Genomic DNA, 24,667 nt, shown 5'->3' with positions numbered 1-24,667 from the left:
GGCAGCCCTGACGTGTCCCGTTGCGAATAGGGAAGGATGGGGACAATGTGCCATTGACCCTGATTCTAGCACTCGGATCCTTGTACAATGACATGACTGCCTCCTGAAATCTCGTCGGGATTCCAAACCTCAGTAGAGTCCTCCTCATAAAGTCCCAGCTCACCCGGTCGAAGGCCTTCTCCGCATCCACACTGAGCAGCGCCAAGGGGAGGTTTTTCTTTTTGGCCCACTGTATTGCTGTGATTAACCTACAGGAATTATGATTCCCTTCCCTCCCTGGAACAAAACCAGATTGGTCAGGGTGGATAAGTTTAGGAAGTAGATTTCCCAGACGTGTCGCCAGAAGTTTGGCCCATATTTTTATATCTACGTTAAGTAACGAGATTGGCCTAAAACTACCGCAGAGAAGGGGATCTTTCCCCGGTTTGGGGAGGATGGTTACCGTGGCCTCCAGTGATTGTTTATGAAGGGTTTCACCATTTAGGAGTGCATTGCACCACGTTACCAGGTGGGGTATTAATATATCTGAGAATTTTTTATAATAGCCCACTGGAAAGCCATCTGGGCCAGGACTTTTCCCCATGGGCATAGAGGCTAGTAACTTTTTCACTTCTAGTTCGGTGACTGGCTCTAATAAGGTGTCACTTTCTTGGGAGGTTATCTGGGGTAGATTGAGGCCTTTCAAAAACAAGTCTGTTGCTTCTGGTATTGATGGATCTGGGTGATTAGGGTCTGACAGGCCGTATAGTTGCTTATAGAATTTTTGAAATTCTTCTGCAATGTCAGCTGTTTTATGCAGCATATTTCCAGTACTGGATTTGATATTGGGTATGAACATGGACTCTTTCCTTTGTTTAATAAGGGAGGACGTCAGTTTAGAACCTTTATCCCCGTGTGAGTAGTGTTTAAATTGGGCATATTGATAGGCCTTTGCGTTTTGAATGTTTAAATGGTCTTTTAGTTGTGATCTTAGCTGGGTCAGTTCAGTCTGGACTTTTATTGCTCTAGACCGTTTATGGACCGCTTCTTTATCTGCTATCTGAACCAAGAGATCGTGTAGGATCTTTTGTTTCTCTTTTTTAACCCTACTACCTAAGGCTATTAACTCTCCCCGGATAACCACCTTGTGCGTCTCCCACAGTGTCGTCTGGGGCATACCTGGTGTCGCATTATCTATAAAGAAGTCCTTTAATTTTTGCTCCAGGATTGAGGTATCTGCTTGTCTATCTAGCAGCGTCTCGTTTAAGCGCCACTGTCTAACTGAGGCAGGCAAGCTGGAAAATCTGAGGGCAGCAGAGACTGGGGCGTGGTCAGAGACGGACACAACACCTATGTCAGCCGAGTCCACCATATCCACGGCATTGCTTGACAGTAGGATATAGTCTAATCTTTTATGTGATTTGTGTGGGGCCGAGAAGAAGGTGAAGTCCCTAGTGTCTGGGTGGGCTAGTCGCCAGACGTCCAGCAGATTCATGTCTGATATGTACCTATTGATGCACCCCAGTGCTGATTGGGTCAATTGGGAGGAGCCGTCAGAAGCATCAATCAAAGGATTCAGTGTGACATTGAGGTCTCCCCCAATCAATCTAATCCCCTCTGCAAACAGATCTAGTTTACTTAGTGTGATCTTGATCCATTGTTTCTGGCCACGGTTAGGGCTGTATAAACTAGCGAGTGTGACTTTTTGTGTACCTATGAGGCCTTTCACGAAAATGAAGCGGCCCTCAGGGTCCGTCAGGGTAGATATCAATGTAAATGGTACTTTTCTAGAAATTGCAATACCCACTCCTCTTTTTGCTTTCTCAAAGGCACTGAAATACCAGTGTTGGAAGTATGGGTTCTGAATTTTAGGTACATTTGTTTCTCTAAAATGCAGCTCCTGAAAGAAGCAAATATCTGTATTGTTCTTTTTTAGCAGACGGATGACCTGAGAGCGCTTTTGTGGGGTGTTAAAGCCCCTTACATTATACGTTGTACATTTAATTGACGACATCATTGAGAAAATGGGGTGACTTTGGAACCGGAGAACTCCAGTTATTCACATCGACCGTATCTAGGGAGTGAACAAGTAACATCACAACTAAAGTTTCTGTCAACATGACAAGTATAACAGTGCAATGGCTCCCATGCCAGCAACACCGCAGCAGGTCACTTAGCTGCAGTGAAGCGGGCATGAGCAGCCATTTAATCAGGCACATGTACCAGGTCTGTGCCAAGATAACCCTGGTAGGTAGGGGGGGTACAAAGTGGAACCATATCTTCATAATGGTGTCCACATTGCGCCACCTGCTGAACTGGTGCGGGATAGCACCTTACATATTATGGTCTAGGTTGAATGCAGTAAAATAACATTGCAAAGCAGAATGTCTGCTCTGCAGATTACAACAAGAACGGGAACAATTCAGGACTCATGACAGACAGGTATACTTGCAGACTTAAGATGTGATATAATCAAGTAAGAACCTGTCCCTCTATGATGTCTGTGGAGAACTTCATCTGAGGTAAGATAACTCCTCTGTATAGTCTCTAGGACTTCAAGTGTCTCTTGATCTGTGCTGGTTCCTCTTCTTCTGTGGAGCTTTAAGCCATCCTGAGGCCTCTGGGAGATCTGGCAGCTGTGTTCCAATCTCAGCAGACGGCAGCCATGATGGTACATCTAGTGGATCTGTTTGCAGCAGCTCCCAGGCCGCCTGGAGATCTTGTGGCAGGCGAATGGTGCAGCGCTTCCCATCTACAGCAAAAGTGAGGCCGAAGGGGAATAGCCATTTGTATGGCACCTTGTGATGGCGCAGATGATCAGTGAGGGGCCGCAGCGCCCTCCTTTTATTCAATGTGGAGGATGCCAGGTCCTGATATATGGAGATTTTAGCCCCCTCATATATGATCTCCTTCATATTTCTGGCAGCTTGCATTAGGGCAGCAGTGTCCACATACCTCAGGAGACCGCATACCACATCTCTGGGGTTCTCTCTCTCTTTTGGCTTCGGCCTGAGCGCTCTGTGGATTCTTTCTATTTGAATCTCGGCCGCTCTGGAGCTTCCCAGGAGCAGGGAGAAGATGGCGCCGGCCGCTTCTGGTAAGCCTTCATGTGGGGTGCTTTCAGGCAGGCCGCGGATCCGGAGGTTTTTCCTCCTATTCCGGTTCTCCTGGTCTTCTATGAGGGAGTATGCAGTGTCCAGTGAGGCTGCCAGAGCCATGGTGTGATTGCTTGCAGCTCTGATGTAATTCGAGATGGACGCCTGGTTACTTTCCAGTGTTTCCACCCTCGTGCTGATATGCTTCAGGTCAGCTTTAATCTCCTGCAGATCCTGAACCACTGGGGCCAGGGCTGCTGATAAAGCCTGCTGCAGGAACTGCCTGGATATCGGGGCAGCACTTTGTGATGTGGGGCCTGCTGTGTGCTCTGCAGCAGCTTCATCTTCTCCCTCCGAATCCCTGCCCCAGACATCTAGTTCCGGCAGCACCATCTTAGGACCGGCCGGCACAGGAGCTGTAGTTTTCTTGTTGAGATATTTATCCATGTCGGAGGCACCGCGCTCCGGTTTGCTGACTTCAGGTTTCTCTCTGGGTATATATCTACCGACTTTTCCCATTCTTGAGCAAATTAGACCGCTGAATTTACCAGTTAGCAGAGTGGTAAGGAGGAGAGCTCTCCTACATGTGTCCTGCTGGGTCTGCAGCCAGGCTCCGCCCCCTATAGTAGTTATATTCTTGTACATAGGAGGCAGTATTATAGTAGTTATATCCCTGTACATAGGAGCAGTATTATAGTAGTTATATTCTTGTACATAGGAGGCAGTATTATAGTAGTTATATTCTTGTACATAGGAGCAGTATTATAGTAGTTATATTCTTGTACATAGGAGCAGTATTATAGTAGTTATATTCTTGTACATAGGAGGCAGTATTATAGTAGTTATAGTCTTGTACATAGGAGCAGTGTTATAGTAGTTATATTCTTATACACAGGAGCAGTATTATAATAGTTATATTCTTGTACATAGGAGCAGTATTATAGTAGTTATATTCTTGTACATAGGAGCAGTATTATAGTAGTTATATTCTTGTACATAGGAGACAGTATTATAGTAGTTATATTCTTGTACATAGGAGCAGTATTATAGTAGTTATATTCTTGTACATAGGAGCAGTATTATAGTAGTTATATTCTGTACATAGGAGCAGTATTATAGTAGTTATATTCTTGTACATAGGAGCAGTATTATAGTAGTTATATTCTTGTACATAGGAGCAATATTATAGTAGTTATATTCTTGTACATAGGAGGCAGTATTATAGTAGTTATATTCTTGTACATAGGAGCAGTATTATAGTAGTTATATTCTGTACATAGGAGCAGTATTATAGTAGTTATATTCTTGTATATAGGAGGAAGTATTATAGTAGTTATATTCTTGTACATAGGAGCAGTATTATAGTAGTTATATTCTTGTACATAGGGGCAGTATTATAGTGATTGCATTAAATGTCTTTCTTTCTGTGGATTGTATATGTGTATTAGATTTACTAGTACCTTTGAGTACTATATTGAAAGGGCAGTTGGGGACAATGACATTTTCTCAGAAGGCTGACAAGTGGCTCTTTGTTCCATAAGGAAGGAGACATCCTATGTGTGGACAGGCACAAGAACTAACCATGAGGTCAGGAGATCAGCATGAAGTGCCCTCAAAGCCAAGGAGCAGGTTAACCGATGAGCGGTCAGCCATACCGAAACATGAATGCCATCTCCACAAAGTTAGATATTAATAGGGTGACATCACTTCTCCGGATATAACTCGGGGGGGGGGGGGGGGGAGGGGGTCATAGTTTTAATCTGGAAACATAGGTTATTTTTCAGGAGGGTGATGTCACCATGATCCAGCTATATATAATTAAATCTAGGATTTCCAATAAGTTGAGTAACGATGGTTGTATGGCCGTTTACAGTCGGCATGTTTGGTCCATCTATGGGCAGGTTAAAGGGAAACTCAACAAATGGAAATGGACAATCCCCCTGTAGCGACCTCTGTAGGGGTAATGTAGTATTACGCGTTAATGAATTGTCCCACTCAAGTGCAGGCAAAATTTAGAAGAGGACCAGCACTGAGGCCCATCCATTCTCAGGGTCCTCGGGGTTGGACGCCCACAATCATAATGTGATTTTACTTCATAAGATGGGAATGCCAGAGACCTATGATGGCAGATGGCAAAAATGTAGGTACTTTTTACATTTCGGCTACGGTTTTCTCCTATTAGGGTGTCATCAGGGCGGGTTTTCTGCCTGCAATAAGATAAAGCAGTTTGCATTCTCTATTGCGCCACTCTTGGTCTCAGGCTGTGTCCGGTATTGCAGCTTATTGAATGGGGATTCGCTGCAGTACCAGGCACCGGCTATGGACAGACATGGCACCGTTTCTGTAATAAAGAGCAGGCCCCCGTATCTGATGCCAGACAACCCCTTTAAGTAATGAGATCTTTAATTATAAACTGCACACATTCCTGACATGACTGTCCTATCCCAGCATGAGGTCAGGGTGCAGGAACGCTTTCATCCGTCCCGGGCGCAGTGATTAATAGGAGCGCGATCTAAGAGACAGCAGTTTATTTAGTCTCCGAGATGACACTGAAGGATCGCGTGCGGATTTCCTGTTTTACTATACACAGGTCTCAGGGCTGGAACGTAGGACATAGTGTTACCTTGCAGACCATGGCCGTGCGAGCCCCGAGTCGAGACGCTTGTATACACTGATTTGCTCCTTTGCCCCCGAAGCCGATGAAAAACTTGCTCCCGTGAATGGTCTCTCCAGCTCTGGGCAGACGAGGGGTTATGCTGCGGAAACATGAGGAGTGATGAGGGTGGACTGTGTGATCGTGTGTGCCCGTATTCACACTTGGCAGTAGCGGTGTAGCAGCTGTTTGCTATGGCGACGTGCCATCTATAGTAACACCACAGAACTGTAGCACAGTCTGCGATTTAGTCCCAGCCACTGGAGCAGATCAGGACGCACTACTGCGGTTGCTTTTATTATCAGGAATAGTGTGAATATGAAGTTTTACTCTGCCCGATTCTGCTCTTGCAACTGCCTAAGAGGTGGAGCTTCCACAGCCCCTCCCCTCTGAGTGACAAACGTTCTGGTTGCAGACAGCACTTCACAATGAAGCTCCTCCTACTGGGCACTTGCAGGAGAAGAACCTGGTAATATAAAACTTCATATTCAAACTACTCCTGATAATAATTAAATCTCTGCAAAAGGTAAGCCCTGGTCCTCTCCAGCCCCTACTTCGTGCTGTCAGAAGTTTAACATGCTCAAAACTGCTGACAGACTCCTTTTAAAGGATAACGGTCGTATTTTCAACAAAATTTTTTATTTTGGCCTATGTTACTGCTGCAGCAGCATTATACATAAAGCAATCTTTATTATATTCACTTACCACTGTTTTCCTTGAGTTTTCCCCTTAGTTATGGCTGTTTTGAATTCTACATTATAAGGATCTTCTCAAGATGAGCCATCTTCTCTGTCAGTTCTCTGAGGCCAAAACTGCTTTCCCTCACTTCCCATACACACTTGCTGTAGTCAGCAGCTCCCTGCCAGCCAATCAGATTGGATTACTGAGAGACACGCCCCCTCACTCTGAAGCCTAATGCAGGCGTGCAGTGTGAAGGACCGCCCCTCTGTCGGAGACAGATGAGCCATAGCAACGGTCTTTTAAGGGAGCGAAAGGGACAGAGGACATTAATGAAAGCTGTTATTATAAGGTAATTACAGATCATTGACAGACTAGCGCAGGTATACATGCCTAGCTCTAATAAACTAGCAACTAAAAAAAAAAATATGACAGTTATCCTTTAAGTGACCTTCGTGAAATCAGGAATTGCTTCCTATTCACACTGAGCGAGTCCGAGGAGTGGAGAGACTCTGCTTCTCTGCACGTCCTGACCTCGCGCTGAACTCAGCCCATCATCTCCTCGCAGCACGTTATGAGAAATCCTCCTTATTAGTTTTTCCTCTACCTAATAAAAGGGCTCAGAGGTTCCATCCGGCGACTCCCGAGGCTTTACCTGCACTCTGCTTAACCCTTTCTACAACAAAAAAATATGGAGAATGCAAGGTGACAGGAAATAAACAAAAATCACACTGCCCCTAGGCCTCAAAAGTGAGAGGACCCCCTGTAGGTGCTGTAGATAAGAGATGCACACTATGGTGTGACCTAACCCTGAAGGAAGCAGCGCTCTCTGCCTCTCTCCCAGCAGGAAGTCCAGGCAACGGCATTACATCCATCTGACATGGCAATGTGTGACTGTACATACAAGTGTCAGTGTATATGTGTCAGTCTGTGACTGAATATATCAGTGTATATGTGTCAGTGATTGTATATATCAGTGTATATGTGTCAGTGGGTGTACATACAAGTGTCAGTGTATATGTGTCAGTCTGTGACTGAATATATCAGTGTATATGTGTCAGTGATTGTATATATCAGTGTATATGTGTCAGTGGGTGTACATGCCAGGGTCAGTGTATATGTGTGTTTGATTGTAGTTCAATCCACTATTTCAGTAATTCTGCATATTATACATGTGGTTTAGCCCCTGGCGCGCTGTTTCGGTCCTGTGTGAATACACCCCTACAGCGGTGGTCTGCTTTCAGAACTAGGGGTTAATTTTAGGGTCTCGGCCTCCAATCAGACGGGTGTCGCCCTCCTGCCGCCTGATGGAGGTGAGCTGGTTATCGCTGCTGGATCTGATTTGAAGGCTGACCTCACCGCACCTGATCCTGCCTGCAGGGAATAATATTCAGCTGATGACATCATAGTCTATCACCATGGCAACCGCTGCCACAAACACCGCTCCGCAGTGATCTCACCCCTGACCCGCTCCTATATAAACTAGTGCACGTTCGGTGACAGATAGAGGGCGCTCCAAAAATGGCCTGAAAGGGGGATTCTCAGGGGGCGCCAGGTGCCATTACTAATGGAGGGAAGCCCCTTTAAAAGTTTTCTCCATCTTTAAATATAAAAAAAGTTTGAAAAACATAAAACCGTGTTATCAAGCAATAAGGCAGAGTACTGAAAAAAATCTTCTACTGTTTTGTGTATACAGCTCCTATGCAGACCTACAGTCAGGTCCATAAATATTGGGACATGGACACAATCCTAACATTTTTGGCTCTATACACCACCACAATGGATTTGAGATGAAACTAACAAGATGTGCTTTACCTGCAGACTGTCAGCTGTAATTTGAGGGGATTTACATCCAAATCAGGTGAACGGGCAGGAATTACAACAGTTTGCATATGTGCCTCCCACTTGTTAAGGAACCAAAAGTAATGGGACAATTGGCTTCTCAGCTGTTCCATGGCCAGGTGTGTGTTATTCCCTCATTATCCTAATTACAATGAGCAGATAAAAGGTCCAGAGGTCATTTCCCGTCTGCTATTTGCATTTGGAATCTGTTGCTGTCAACTCTCAAGATGAGATCCAAAGAGCTGTCACTATCAGTGAAGCAAGCCATCATTAGGCTGAAAAAACACAACAAACCCATCAGAGAGATAGCAAAAACATTAGGCGCGGCCAAAACAACTGTTTGGAAGATTCTTAAAAAGAAGGAACGCACCGGTGAGCTCAGCAACACCAAAAGATCCGGGAGACCACGGAAAATAACTGTGGTGGATGACCAAATAATTCTTTCCCTGGTGAAGAAAACACCCTTCACAACAGTTGGCCAGATCAAGAACACTCTCCAGGAGGTAGGTGTATGTGTGTCAAAGTCAACAATCAGGAGAAGACTTCACCAGAGTGAATACAGAGGGTTCACCACAAGATGTAAACCATTGGTGAGCCTCACAAACAGGAAGGCCAGATTAGAGTTTGCCAAACGACATCTAAAAAAGCCTTCACAGTTCTGGAACAACATCCTATGGACAGATGAGACCAAGATCAACTTGTACCAGAGTGATGGGAAGAGAAGAGTATGGAGAAGGAAAAGAACTGTTCATGATCCTAAGCATACCACCTCATCAGTGAAGCATGGTGGTGGTAGTGTCATGGCGTGGGCATGTATGGCTGCCAATGGAACTGCTTCTCTTGTATTTATTGATGATGTGACTGCTGACAAAAGCAGCAGGATGAATTCTGAAGTGTTTCGGGCAATATTATCTGCTCATATTCAGCCAAATGCTTCAGAACTCATTGGACGGCGCTTCACAGTGCAGATGGACAATGACCCAAAGCATACTGCAAAAGCAACCAAAGAGTTTTTTAAGGGAAAGAAGTGGAATGTTCTGCAATGGTCAAGTCAATCACCGGACCTGAATCCGATTGAGCATGCATTTCACTTGCTGAAGACAAAACTGATGGGAAAATGCCCCAAGAACAAGCAGGGACTGAAGACAGTTGCAGTAGAGGCCTGGCAGAGCATCACCAGGGATGAAACCCAGCGTCTGGTGATGTCTATGCGTTCCAGACTTCAGGCTGTAATTGACTGCAAAGGATTTGCAACCAAGTATTAAAAAATAAAAGTTATGATTATTATTCTGTCCCATTACTTTTGGTCCCTTAGCCAGTGGGAGGCACATATGCAAACTGCTGTAATTCCTGCACCGTTCACCTGATTTGGATGTAAATACCCTCAAATTACAGCTCACAGTCTGCAGGTAAAGCACATCTTGTCCGTTTCATTTCAAATCCATTGTGGTGGTGTATAGAGCCAAAAATGTTAGAATTGTGTTCATGTCCCAATATTTATGGACCTGACTGTATGTCTGCACAGTAGTCAATGGGAGCAGCGCTGCAGTGACAAGCGCTGTCTGCTACAACGCTGACAGTGCTCCGGCGGTGGTACTGACTTCTGGTGAGGTGCTGGACCCTCGCCGATCAGTCAGTGATGGCCTATCCTGGTCAACCCCTTTAATAGGGTTGATCCTGCTGACAGGAACTCTAAGGGGATGCACTGATGGCATGCATGCTGCCGCTCCATTCAACGCTGTGGGGCTGTTGGAGGCAGGCGGTTGCCTATACTACGGTACAGTATTATAGTAGTCCGCGCCTGCACTCGGCTATCTCCGGCAGTCCCACACAGCTGAATAGAGTGGCAGCTACTGCTGGGGTAACACGGGCCCCCGATCTTGTGATATCTGTAATGGGCCAAACCCCTTTAAGGGAAGCATGCCGAGCGGACATGCATATATGGAGCCGCACACTCACCTGACAAGGTCGGTCATGCAGGAGCCCACCACGACCACCTGAGGACTAGCGGGATCCATGGCGCCGACGGCGGGAGCTGGTGAGTGAAAAAGATGAAAACGAGGAGTCAGTAAACAGCCAGCGAAGGAGCAAAGGTCCCCGATAGACCTTTCATCAGCAGCCGCTACTGTCAGACCGTGGCGGCACTACGCTGCACCGGATGTGCACACAACACTCACCTCACTACCAACCCCATTCTCTTTAACCCCTTCACACACCAGGACGTGACTGTGAAGGGTGTACCGAGCTGTGTAAGGCTACCTGGACTACGCACAGTTCTTCCATGTGGAAAAACCGCGGTGCAGTACAGTACCAACAGATTGCGCTTATCTCATGTACACTTTGCTCATTCTTGTCCGCAGGGAAAGCGACCGGCCATGCAGATTTCCAAATCCCTAATTAAGTTTGCGGCTTTGACCCTTTTTCAATAAAGCGCAAAATCTGCTGCAAAACCGATGTTAAAAATGACAGATTTTACGGAAATTTGTGCGGCTCTTCTGCACGTTGACCTCTGCAGGTAACCTAACCTTAAAAAAGGTTTTCTCACTTTGGCATTTATCATGTAGAGATGGCTGGATTTATTTTTCCCAACACATTAGACACTGCTCGTTTCCATGGTTACGACCACCCTGCAATCCCTGGTGGTCGTGCTTGCACACTATAGGAAAAAGCACCGGCCTCTCTATTGGTCGGGTCCGTGGCAGCGCACAAAGGACGGTGTTTTTTTTACTATAATGTGCAAGCATGACCACCACTGCTGGATTGCGGGGTGGACGTAACCATGGAAACGAGCAGTGTCTAATTTTTGGTGCAGATTTAACCCTTTTCAATGCAAGAGTGAGATCTGCGAGTAACACGCGTGGTTTTTGGTGCAGATCTGTGGAGAAACGCACGGAAACCTCTACGAAAAAACTGAACGGATTTTCTCTTCTAAAACCTTCATTTATTAAGGGTCACTGCAGACGCTGCGGGTTCCCTGCGGTTTTTGGTGTAGTTTTCCCACCCACCTTTTGGCTACAGAAGTATTAGGTCTGTAGGATTATAGTGTTTCTATTCACTGACAGCAACGGTTTCACATTGGAGGAGTTTTCCCAGAACGTTTTCATTGGCTGACAGCAAACAGGGGTCTTGCAAATGGTGAGAAAAGTAAAGTTTAACTGTAAAGCCCAGCAGACGCTGCAGACCTCGCCGACATCAGGAGCCAATGGGTTTTTATTACAATTCTCTTTACTGACAATGACACTACTTCACCACCTCTGAAACTACAACTCCCAACATATTCTGCACTCGGAGTCGTAGTCAGAGCCCCTGACATTCACCTTTCACCTCACCCGTCCCGTCACTCACCTCGCGCAGCCCAGTAGTCACAGAAGGCCGCTGGGAGCACCTCGTGACTACGATCGACCAATCAGGTCGCCTTCTAGCACCCACGTGCCTCCTGAACGCGGAAATACAAGCGCGGCAAGAGGAGCAGTCTCCATGGCAACTCACCACCGCTCAGTGGGGGTTGCCCTTGATAGTGCCTGACAGAAAAAAATTCTGTAAGGGGCGGACTGGGCCGCTTGGAGGGAAAACATGTCACTATGGATATGTATGTTTCATGATGCGCTATTACGTTAGACTCGTTCATTAGCTAGAAGACTTTCAATTAGAACAATTATACGAGACAGGCATGAATAGGGACAGCTCGGCATGGGGTCTTGGCAGGAGGACCGGGTTTCCTGCTGCTAGGACTGGCTTCTCCAGGGGGTGAGTGGCAGGCGCTTGGTATTGGCCGCTGTGTGTCTGAAATGTCTCTGTGTACGCGACATATGTCCCTTCAAAATACAGCAAAATGTCCACCATGTAAACACGTGCAGCATTAGTACAATCCTGGAGTATTACCTGTGCTCCAGAGCTGCACTCACTACATACACATAGTATCAATCATTCTGTTTTATATAACATTTAAAGGGGTATTCCCATCTCAGACAATGGGGGCATAGCGCTAGGACCAGCACCTACAATGTGAACGGAGCCGGGACATGAACAGAGGGCGCACTGCGCATGCGCAGCCGCCCTCTATTCATTTCTATGGGGCCACCGAAAATAGCCGAGCCGTCTGCCCCATAGAATGGAATGGGAGCATGGGCCGCGCATGCGCAGTGCGCTCCCATTCACTTCTATGGGAGCAGTGCTTGGTGGTGGACGGACCCCGGGAAATCCAGCCACAGCGCTCCCCGCTTCGTTCTCGTCCCAGCGGTGGGACCGCACCTATCAGACAATGGGGGCATATCCTACCGATATGCCCCCATTGTCTGAGATGGGAATACCCCTTTAACTTTTATTATCTCAGATGTGTCCCTGCACAGTCTGAAACTGTCAGCACTGATTGGATAGAGTCAGTCTGTGCAGGTACCCCCCCCCCCCCCCAACATGTTACACCCCTCTGTACCCTTACTGCAGACTACCAGAAATTCATTCATAACTTCTAGTAGAAATAATAGAGGGACGGTACAACTTACAGATAGGAGAATAGAGGCTCCAGAATCGTTGTGACATGGGAAAATGCTTGGAGCTATTAAAACAGACGTGTCAGGAGTGGGGAGAGGTCCTCTTTAAGTTAGGGATTTGGCAGCAGATCGTTACCCCGGCTATAACAGCGACTAGTAATTCATAGGAGCCAAAGGGAAAAGCAAACAAACAGTAACCGACTGGAAATGAGTTGAAACAAGATATAGAAAAAGGACACAGAAGACGACCAGTCACCAGCAGACTGCGATCTCTAAAGTGACACTAGAAAAGAGGAGTATACAAAAACTACAACGGAATGCATTCTGTATTTTTAATCGCACTAAGGGCACTTTTTTTCTTCTCCTCTTATATTTTAAGAGATGAGATAATAAAAGTTAAATTTTAATATGAAATCGGACGAAAAACAGAATTATGATAGTATCAATAGCCTAATGCTATCTATATAAGGAATACACTCTGGGCCATCAATGGTCTTATATGATTACAGATGACTGTATACATACATTACATTACTTATCCTGTATTATACTCCAGAGCTGCACTCACTATTCTGCTGGTATAGTCACTGTGTACATACATTACATTACTTATCCTGTACTGATCCTGAGTTACATCCTGTATTATACTCCAGAGCTGCACTCACTATTCTGCTGGTGCAGTCACTGTGTACATATATTACATTACTTATCCTGTACTGATGCTGAGTTACATCCTGTATTATACTCCAGAGCTGCACTCTATATTCTGCTGGTGCAGTCACTGTGTACATACATTACTTATCCTGTACTGATCCTGAGTTACATCCTGTATTATACTCCAGAGCTGCACTCTATATTCTGCTGGTGCAGTCAGTGTGTACATACATTACATTACTGTCACCGCCAGTTCTGTTAGAAGATCTGGCAGACGTTCTTCTCTACCTCTTGTATGATGTTCTTTGTTTTGGTTTCACTTTGTCATCTCCTTTCCTTCTCCCAGGTGTCACTTATTTAGACTAATCGTCTTCCTTTATATTCCCTCCCATACTGCCTCACTTTGCGGTTTATACCACTTCCTGGATGTGGTGTTCACTGCTGAAGGCTGCTTTTGCTGTTTGTTCAGATAAGTCATTTACTTTATTGTGTTTCCTTGCTGGCTTGATTCTAGGTGACCCTGACTCCGTCCGTATTAAGTGCAGGAAGCCGGTGGTCGTGTCCCCTCACTATTATAGGGTTTTCAGGTGTCACACAGTATTAGGTACGTGGGCATGCAATCGTCTACCATTGAGACCCTTACATGGACATAGTAGTCAGGGAGAGCTCTTAGGGTTTTATAGGGCTCGCCTATAAGCTCATTAGTTTGGGATCAAGCCAGTCGCTCGTTTATTCATATGTTCCAGCTATCTGCAAACTTCACCCGTGACATTATAAATCGTCTTAAACATGGATCCGGTTTCAGCCTTGATTGACCACATGCAAGGTCTTTCGCTGGAGGTAGCAGATCCCTGTAAAACTGTGTCTCAGTTTCAGTTGACCGGTTCTGCTGGTGTTCATGGAGTTTGTTCCGAGCCTAAGATCTCGCTTCTGGATACGTTCTCCGGGGGTAGTGAGAATTTTGTTCGCTTTAGAGTGGCTTGCAAACTCCATTTTCGCCTACTTCCCCATTCCTCTGGTGATGAGGAGCAGAGGGTGGGGATCATCATCTCGCTGCTCAGGGATAACGCTTAGTCTTGGGCCTTTTCGCTGCCGGTGGGGGCACGGCCCCTCTGATCGGTGGATGAATTTTTTGTAGCCCTGGGGCAGATATATGATGACCCGGATCATATTGCTCTGGCTGAATCTAAACTGCGTCTTTTATGCCAGGGTAAACAGTCCGCAGAGATATATTGTTCTGAATTTCGGAGATGGGCAGCTGATACTGGTTGGAATGATGCTGCACTCCGAAGTCAATTTTGCCATGGTCTTTCGGAGGGATTGAAAGATGCATTTGCTTTTCATGAGAGACCAGCGTCGTTAGATTCAGCCATGTCTCTAGCTGTTCGTATTGACAGGCGTCTTAGGCCTCATGCACACGACCGTATTTTTTTGCGGTCCGCAAAACGGGGTTCCGTTTTCCCGTGATCCGTGACCGTTTTTTCGTCCGTGGGTCTTCCTTGATTTTTGGAGGATCCACGGACATGAAAAAAAAGTCGTTTTGGTGTCCGCCTGGCCGTGCGGAGCCAAACGGATCCGTCCTGAATTACAATGCAAGTCAATGGGGACGGATCCGTTTGACGTTGACACAATATGGTGCCATTTCAAACGGATCCGTCCCCATTGACTTTCAATGTAAAGTCTGGAGTCCCTTTTATACCATCAGATCGGAGTTTTCTCCAATCCGATGGTATATTTTAACTTGAAGCGTCCCCATCACCATGGGAACGCCTCTATGTTAGAATATACTGTCGGATATGAGTTAGATCGTGAAACCTCATTTCCGACAGTATATTCTAACACAGAGGCGTTCCCATGGTGATGGGGACGCTTCTAGTTAGAATATACTACAAACTGTGTACATGACTGCCCCCTGCTGCCTAGCAGCATCCGATCTCTTACAGGGGGCCGTGATCAGCACAATTAACCCCTCAGGTGCCGCACCTGAAGGGGTTAATTGTACTATCATATCCCCCTGTAAGAGATCAGGGCTGCCAGGCAGCAGGGGGCAGACCCCCCCTCCCCAGTTTGAATATCATTGGTGGCCAGTGCGGCCCCTCCCCCCCCCCCCCCTTCCTCCCTCTATTGTAATAATTCGTTGGTGGCACAGTGTGCCCCCCCCCTTCCTCCCTCTATTGTAATAATTCGTTGGTGGCACAGTGTGCGCCCCCCCCCTTCCTCCCTCTATTGTAATAATTCATTGGTGGCACAGTGTGCGCCCCCCCCACTTCCTCCCTCTATTGTAATAAATCGTTGGTGGCACAGTGTGCGCCCCCCATTGGCCCCCCCTCCCTCTATAGCATTAACAACATTGGTGGCCAGTGTGCGGCCTCCCATCTCCCCCCCCCCCGATCATTGGTGGCAGCGGGTTACTAGCAATAGTACAATAGTAAAAGATTCATACTTACCTGGGAGCTGCGATGTTCGTGTCCGGCCGGGAGCTCCTCCTACTAGTAAGTGACAGTTCGTTTAGCAATGACCCTGTCACTTACCAGTAGGTGGAGCTCCCGGCCGGACACGAACATCCCAGCAGCAGGTAAGTATGAATCTTCTACTATTGTACTATTGCTAAGTAACCATGGCAACCAGGACTGTAGTAGCGTCCCGGTTGCCATGGTTACCGATCGGAGCCCCAGCGATTAAACTGGGACTCCGATCGGAACTCCGCTGCCACCAATGATGGGGGGGGGAGATGGGAGGCCGCACACTGGCCACCAATGTTGTTAATGCTATAGAGGGAGGGGGGGCCGATGGGGGGCGCACACTGTGCCACCAACGAATTATTACAATAGAGGGAGGGAGGGAGGGGGGGGGGCGCACACTGTGCCACCAACGAATTATTACAATAGAGGGAGGGGGGGGGGGGCCCCACTGGCCACCAATGATATTCAAACTGGGGAGGGGGGGAGGGTCTGCCCCCTGCTGCCTGGCAGCCCTGATCTCTTACAGGGGGCCGTGATCAGCACAATTAACCCCTTCAGGTGCCGCACCTGGAGGGGTTAATTGTGCTGATCACGGCCCCCTGTAAGAGATCGGGTGCTGCCAGGCAGCAGGGGGCAGTCTTGTACACAGTTTGTAGTGTATTCTAACTAGAAGCGTCCCCATCACCATGGGAACGCTTCTGTGTTAGAATATACTGTCGGTTCTGAGTTTTCACGAAGTGAAAACTCAGCTTTGAAAAAGCTTTTATGCAGACGGATCTTCGGATCCGTCTGTATAAAAACTAACCTATGGCCACGGATCACGGACACGGATGCCAATCTTGTGTGCATCCGTGTTCTTTCACGGACCCATTGACTTGAATGGGTCCGTGAACCGTTGGCCGTGAAAAAAATAGGACAGGTCATATTTTTTTCACGGCCAGGAAACACGGCTCACGGATGCGGCTGCCAAACGGTGCATTCCCCGTTTTTTCCACGGACCCATTGAAAGTCAATGGGTCCGCGAAAAAAAACGGAAAACGGCACAACGGCCACGGATGCACACAACGGTCGTGTGCATGAGGCCTTAGAGAGAGAGAGAGGAGACGACTCTTTCCTGTCATATTCAGCCCAAGGACAGAGGGGCTTTCTCATTCAGTGCGGAGGGGTCTCAGTCCTTCTCAATCCCCTCTGAGGAGGAGGCCATGCAGCTGGGTTTGCTTGCCTCTGATAGTAGAGGATTCAGCTCTCAGAGGAGGGTTTGTTTCTGTTGTGGGGGTATAAATCATTTGGCTAATGTTTGCCCCTCTAGGAGATTCATGAAGTTTTCTGAGGGTAATAATAACAAAACAAAACAAACCCTCTAAAAACTTTCCATTTGCTACTATTGGCAAGGTTGATGCGGAAATTGAAGGTTTGCCGTTTTCTTGTAGTTCCCGTTTTCTCCTACCTGCCAGGGTGGCGCTAGACAGCAAGAACATTGTTTGTGAGATTTTTGTAGATAGTGGAGCAGCTGTCAATCTCATTGATAATCAATTTGCAAAAACTTATGGTTTCCAGGTATGCACTTTGGGAAAGGATATACCTGTTTTTGCTATTGATTCAGCTCCACTTTCTCAGAAATCGTTAAAGGGCATAGTTCACAATATCCGTTTGACTGTGGGTGACGCTCATGTTGAGGATATGTCATGTTTCGTCCTAAGCGGATTACCTACTCCTCTAGTGTTGGGGCTACCCTGGCTCACTAAACATAACCCCACAATTGATTGGCAAGCAAGGCAAATAAATGGTTGGAGTGAGTTTTGCAGAGAGAATTGCCTCACGGCGTCTCTTTCAGAGGTTTCCACCAAGACTGTGCCATCTTTTCTCTCTGAATTTTCGGATGTGTTTTCCTGAGAGTGGTGTCCAGGAGTTGCCCCCTCACCGGGAGTACGACTGCCCTATTAATCTCATCCCCAACGCCAAGCTGCCAAAATCACGTTTATACAATCTCTCCCAACCTGAGAGGGTCGCTATGCGTACTTATATCTCTGAGAGCCTGAGAAAGGGACACATACGACCCTCGAAGTCACCTGTTGCCGCTGTTTTTTTTTTTTTTAAGAAAAAAGATGGTTCTTTAAGACCTTGTCTGGATTTCAGGGAGCTGAACAGTATCACAATTCGTGACCCTTATCCGCTTCCTCTGATCCCGGACCTGTTTAACCAGATTGTTGGGGCTAAAGTTTTTTCTAAGTTGGATTTAAGAGGGGCATACAACCTGGTCAGGGTCAGGGAAGGAGACGAATGGAAGACGGCCTTCAATACCACTGAGGGCCATTTCGAGAATTTGGTTATGCCCTTTGGTTTGATGAATGCTCCGGCCGTCTTCCAACATTTTGTGAACAGCATTTTTCATCATTTAAAGGGGAAATTTGTTCTGGTGTATCTAGGATGACATTTAGATTTTATTCTCCTGATTTCAAGACTCATCGAGACCACCTATGTCAGGTCTTGCTGATTCTGCGGGAGAATAAATTGTACGCTAAACTGGAAAAATGTGTGTTTGCGGTTCCGAAGATTCAATTTCTTGGTTTTCTTCTCTCTGCTTCTGGTCTTCGCATGGACCCTGAGAAGGTCCGCGCTGTGCTTGATTGGGAGCTTCCTGAGAATCAGAAGGCGCTGATGCGATTTTTGGGTTTTGCCAATCATTGCAGAAAGTTCATTTTGAATTATTCCTCTGTTGTTAAGCCACTCACTGATATGACTAAAAAGGGGGTGGATTTTTCCTCGTGGTCGGTAGATGCGCTTAAAGCCTTTTCTAGTATCAAAGAGAGTTTTGCTTCCGCTCCCATTTTGGTACAACCTGATGTCTCTCTACCTTTTATTGTTGAGGTGGACGCTTCTGAGGTGGGTGTGGGTGCGGTCTTATCTCAGGGTCCCTCTCCTGCCAAATGGCGACCGTGTGCCTTTTTCTCAAGGAAACTATCCTCTGCAGAGAGAAATTACGATGTGGGAGATAGGGAGTTGTTGGCCATCAAGTTAGCTTTTGAGGAATGGCGCCATTGGTTAGAGGGAGCCAGACACCCTATTACCGACCATAAGAATCTGGCCTACTTGGAATCGGCCAAGCGTCTGAACCCGAGACAGGCCAGATGGTCTTTGTTCTTTTCTAGGTTTAATTTTGTTGTCACGTTCTGCCCTGGGGTTAAAAATGTGAAGGCGGAGGATGCCCGGTCACGTTGTTTTCCGGGAGGGGGGAACTTTGAAGACCCGGGTCCAATTTTGGCTGAAGGGGTGGTCGTCTCTGCTCTTTATGTTGATTTGGAGGCAGAGGTTCAGGCAGAGGCTCCTGATCTTTGTCCTCCTGGGAGGTTGTTTGTGCCTCTCGCTTTACGACACAAGGTTTTTAATGAGAACCATGATACTGTCCTTGCTGGGCACCCGGGGAGTAGAGCCACAGTGGATCTCATTGCTCGGAGATTCTGGTGGCCGGCTCTTCGTAAGACGGTTGAGGGTTTTGTGGCAGCCTGCGAGACCTGTGCTTGTGCCAAGGTCCCTCATTCACGGCCATCGGGTTCTCTCCTTCGGTTACCCATTCCTTTCCATCCTTGGACGCATTTGTCCATGGACTTCATTACGGACCTGCCTCGTTCCTCGGGGAAGACTGTGATTCTGGTGGTAGTGGACCGTTTTAGCAAAATGGCACATTTCATTCCCTTTCCTGGGTTACCCAATGCTAAGACGCTGGCGCAAGCGTTTGTTGATCATATTGTTAAATTGCATGGCATTCCTTCAGTCATCGTTTCTAATAGGGGCACGCAATTTGTTTCCAGATTCTGGAAGGCCTTCTGTTCTCGCTTGGGGGTTCGGTTGTCGTTCTCTTCTGCTTTTCAACCGCAGTCGAATGGTCAGACCGAACGCGTCAATCAGAATCTGGAGACATATCTGCGCTGTTTTGTGGCAGAGAATCAGGAGGTTTGGTGTTCTTTTTTGTCCCTTGCTGAGTTTGCTTTAAATAACCGTCGCCAAGAGTCCTCTGATAAGTCACCATTTTTTGGTGCATATGGGTTTCATCCGCAGTTTGGGACATTCTCTGGAGAGGGGTCTTCTGGTTTACCTGATGAGGAGAGATTTTCCTCGTCTTTGTCATTTATTTGGCAAAAGATTCAGGGTAATCTGAAGAGGATGAGTGAGAGATATAAGCGTGTGGCGGATAAGAGAGGTGTGCCTGGTCCGGACCTGAATGTTGGTGATCTGGTGTGGTTGTCTACAAAGAATATCAAACTGAAGGTTCCCTCCTGAAAGTTGGGTCCTAAGTTTATTGGGCCTTACAAGATCTTGTCCGTCATCAATCCCGTTGCCTTCCGTCTTGATCTTCCTCAGACTTGGAAGATCCATAATGTTTTTCACAAGTCCCTATTAAAACCTTATGTCCAACCCACTGTACCCTCCTCTTTGCCTCCTCCTCCGATTATTGTTGATGGTAATCTTGAATTTCAGGTCTCTAGGATTGTGGATTCTCGCATTATCCACGGTTCTCTTCAATACCTCATTCATTGGGAGGGTTATGGTCCTGAGGAGAGGATGTGGGTCCCAGTGGCGGACATTAAGGCCACTCGTCTCATCAGGGCTTTCCATAGGTCTCATCCTGAGAAGGTGGGCTCTGAGTGTCCGGAGTCCACCCGTAGAGGGAGGGGTACTGTCACCGCCAGTTCTGTGAGAAGATCTGGCAGACGTTCTTCTCTACCTCTTGTATGATGTTCTTTGTTTTGGTTTCACTTTCTCATCTCCTTTCCTTCTGCCAGGTGTCACTTTTTTCGACTAAATGTCTTTCTTTATAATCCCTCCCATACTGCCTCACTGTGCGGTTTATACTACTTCTTGGATGAGGTGTTCACTGCTGGAGGCTGCTTCTGCTGTTTGTTCAGATAAGTCATTTACTTTATTGTGTTTCCTTGCTGGCTTGATTCTAGGTGGTCGTGTCCCCTCATTATTATAGGGTTTTCAGGTGTCACACAGTATTAGGTACGTGGGCATGCAATCGTCTACCATACAGACCCTTGCTTGTGCACAGCAGTCAGGGAGAGCTCTTAGGGTTTTATAGGGCTCACCTATAAGCTCCTTAGTTTGGGATCAAGCTCGTTTATTTATATGTTCCAGCTATCTGCTAACTTCATCCGTGACAATTACTGATCCTGAGTTACATCCTGTATTATACTCCAGAGCTGCACTCACTATTCTGCTGGTGCAGTCACTGTGTACATACATTACATTACTGATCCTGAGTTACATCCTGTTTTATACTCCAGAGCTGCACTCACTATTCCACTTCTGGACTCACTGTATACATACATTACATTACTTTTCCTGTACTGATCCTGAGTTACATCCTGTATTATACTCCAGAGCTGCACTCACTATTCTGCTGGTGGAGTCACTGTGTACATACATTACTTATCCTGTACTGATCCTGAGTTACATCAATTATACACCAGAGCTGCACTCACTATTCTGCTGGTGAAGTCACTGTGTATATACATGAAACCAACAAGAGCAAAAACCAATAACCCCGCAAAACATGAAAAAAGCACTCATATAAAATATATGTAGTTTATTGAGACAGAATAAATATACAGTAACACAAAGGCACAAGGTAATGGGGGATGGGACGCCCTGTGTATCGTGGCCGTAAACCCCTGACGAAGCCTTTATTGGCGAAACGGGCGTCGAGGTGCAGCTCCGGTCAGACACTCGGTGCTTCCACATACTATGGGTAACTACATGATTTTCCTAGTCTATGACGTAAAGTCATGGTTTTATTAAAGACACGGAGGCTCCTATTGCTATCTCTTCCTTTACTGTCCACCAATAGCAGCAACGAAATTTACATAAAGAAAAATGTAACCATGGTAACCACCGTCCCACCCCAGACAGCCCCTATAACAGGCCGCTCCTCCTCTGGATCTTCCTCTTTCTTTGTAAACCTGACACCACGGCCGGTAAATGAACTGGAAACGCAAACTGGAACTTAGAACCTGGAAGCGAACATCTCAGCTCCATCCGAACATCACAACCGAAGCCAACCTGGCTAACACTTCTGAAGAAAAAACAGAAGGATGTAGATCCCTGTAGACAGCAGAACATCAGCCTGAAAAAGAAAACAGACAATATGGCCAGTGTAAATACCAGGTAGAAATCATACAACCTCTGTAAGGCGTTAATCTGCAATAACCCCATTAAACAATCCATGCAAACAAAATCATATTAAATAGCCGACCAACATAACATAAAAACCCTCCGAATAGTTAAAAGGGATGGGAGAAGAATCCAGGGCGGGCAATACTCGCCTCCGTGTCTTTAATAAAACCATGACTTTACGTCATAGACTAGGAAAATCATGTAGTTTTACATCAAGACACGGAGGCTCCTATTGCAAGTTCAAAGCTGGTCAATTATGGAAGAAAACAGATGAGGAGGAGGGCGAAAATAATACTCCCTGAACGTCGTGACCCTAGACCAATCAGCTAAACGTAAGATGTCCTCCAAACGCGTACCTGAAATCGCTAAAGATGTGGCAGCAGCACCTCTCGCCGAATGTGCCGTGAAGATGGAAGTGTCCACTCCAACAAGGGACATAACCCACTTCATCCAACGAGCCAAAGTCGGGCTAGAGACCAGTCCAAAGGGATGGCGAATGGAAAGAAAAAGTTGCGGGATCTAAGGAGAGCGATGGGCCCTCGTCCGGGATTTTCATTCCCGCAAACAGGCCACCGGACAAAGAGCCGGTGAAGACGGAAAACTGGGATATGATACTTCCCTGATGTTAGTCTTGGTGCGTCTTGAAATATTGAAGGAGACGCCTTCCGGAGTAAAGGATCTGGCGTCGTGATCGAGGGCCCGAACGTCAGACACCCTTTTAGAAGAAATGAGACAAAATAGCACCAACAACTTAGCCGATAACTGTCTCAATGAGAGATCCGGATTGCTGGGCCAGGAAGCCAAGAAAGACAGCACCAAGGAAACATCCCAAGTGGTAGAAAAACGAGGTCGCGGAGGGCGAGCCAGGCAAGAACCACGCAGCAAGCGACACACCAAAGGATGCTGTCCCGCAGGGATACCCTCAAAGCCCTGATGAGTGGATGAAATGGCAGACCTGAAAAGGTTAATAGTCCTATAAGCCTTCCCCGCCTCAAACAAGGAGGTAAGAAACTGTAAGAGGTGACTCGCAGGCGCCAAAATGGGATCCAGGTCCCGTTCCAAGCACCAGCTAGCCCAAGATCTCCAGGCTGCCCGATAAGTTCTTCTGGTGCCGGGAGCCCATGCATTGTCCAGGGGGCGTCTAGTTGCATCCGAAACGCCCTCGACCTCTCCGGGAATCCTGAGATTCGGCATGCTAGCAGCTGTAGGGATCCCTCGAGCAGGAGCGGATGCCCTAACCCCCGGGGGTCGCGAAGCAGATCCGCTTGATTCGGAAGAATCTCCGCTCTCATCATCTTGTTTTACGGCATCTCATGCATTAGCTTTATTCATTTCTTTGTAATTTTTTAATATGTTCTAATAAAATTCATATATTTTTGGTACTATGAGCTCTCTCTATATTTGTTTCTGCTGTTTCACTCGGGAGCTTTTACCGAGTTATACTTTCGGTGTATCCCCTGTGGCTATATTGGGTGGGCACTGTTCCTTACCCGCCCCGGGTATACCCTGGGTCATTTTTGTTTATCTGAAGAAGGGGCACATCTATGATGAGCTCTAGCAGAGCTGGTAACCAACTCTGAGTCCCCCAAAAACTGGACCACCACGACCAAGTCGGCACTCTGGCGACGAGCCTGGAGCAGCATCCTCAGGATCATCGCGAACGGTGGGAAAGTGTACAGAAGAGACACGGACCAATCCTGAAGAAAAGCATCCACCGCCTCCGAATCCGGGCGCTAGCTGAAGAAGCGAGGAAGCTGTGCGTTGAGTCTCGAAGCGAACAGGTCTATGGTAAAAGGACCCCAGACATCTGATTTTGCCGAGAACATCTCCAGAGCCAGCCTCCAATTGCTGCTGTCCGTAAAGCAGCGGGAGCTCCAATCCGCTCGAGTGTTGTTGAGACCGGGACGATATTCCGCCTGAACCATGATATTCTTGGAGAGGCAATAGAACCAAAAATCCTTCGCGAGACGTGCTAGAGTCGCCGAATAGGTCCCTCCCAAACGGCTGAAACATTGTCCATACGTAACCTGATGCACGCATGGGCCATCCCATTGGTGAAGCTCCGAATAGCAAAGGAACCGGCCAAAAGTTCCAAGGCATTGATTTGGAGGCGCGTTTCGTCTACCGTCCAATGGCTGTCCGTGGAGATACCGTTGCAGTGGGCCCCCCAGCCCTGCAGGCTCGCATCCGATTCCACTGTTAATTCTGGCTGAAGACCGAAAATCGCCTTGCCATTCCACGCCTCCAGGTTGTTTATCCACCAGTGGAGTTCTTCTCGAGCCTCCGAATCCAGGGTCACTGTATCCGCAAACACTGCACCTGAACGAAGGTGCACGATTTTCAGATGCTGAAGGGCGCGGTAATGCAGCGGAGCCGGGAACACAGCTTGGATTGAAGAGACTAGCAGGCCAATGATGCGGGCTAGATGACGTAACGTCAACTGGGGAACGGACTAGGCGTGCCGAACCTCCTTTCGAATAGAGCGCAACTTCGCCATCGGGAGGCTGAGTGATTCCGCGATCGAGTCCACGGTGAAACCCAGAAACTCCCTCCTCTGCAGCGGGACAAGGCAAGACTTCTCCAGGTTGAGGAGAAACCCGAGGCGTGAGAGGAGATCCGAAGTCCAGCCCAGATGTACTA

General features: G+C 47.1%; 2 protein-coding genes across 3 annotated transcripts in view; one reads left to right on the top strand and one right to left on the bottom strand.

Moving 5' to 3' along the window:
* RBKS (ribokinase) overlaps window positions 1-11,647 on the bottom strand; it is a 43,596-nt gene extending 31,949 nt beyond the window's left edge. The window contains exons 1-3 of one of the 2 annotated variants that reach the window (XM_040430642.1): window positions 11,595-11,647; window positions 10,207-10,286; window positions 5,698-5,830 (exon numbers count right to left, since the gene is read on the bottom strand). In XM_040430642.1, coding sequence (XP_040286576.1) covers window positions 5,698-5,830; window positions 10,207-10,265 — 192 coding nt within the window. In that variant the 5' untranslated portion in view covers window positions 10,266-10,286; window positions 11,595-11,647. Of the gene's footprint in view, window positions 1-5,697; window positions 5,831-10,206; window positions 10,287-11,592 lie in introns of both variants that reach the window. The other variant, XM_040430643.1, reaches the window with a different exon arrangement.
* Window positions 11,648-11,917: 270 nt separating this feature from the next.
* Window positions 11,918-24,667, top strand: part of BABAM2 (BRISC and BRCA1 A complex member 2) — a 203,603-nt gene continuing 190,853 nt past the window's right edge. Inside the window, exon 1 of the mRNA XM_040430235.1 lies at window positions 11,918-11,994. The gene's annotated coding sequence lies outside the window, so the exon portion shown is untranslated. The remainder of the gene's footprint in view (window positions 11,995-24,667) is intronic.

This window comes from Bufo bufo, chromosome 4, assembly GCF_905171765.1.
Source record: "Bufo bufo chromosome 4, aBufBuf1.1, whole genome shotgun sequence".
NCBI classification, from domain to species: Eukaryota; Metazoa; Chordata; class Amphibia; order Anura; family Bufonidae; genus Bufo; species Bufo bufo.
The sequence above is the reverse complement of the archived record's forward strand: the minus strand, read 5'-3'. Positions and strand labels throughout refer to the sequence as shown.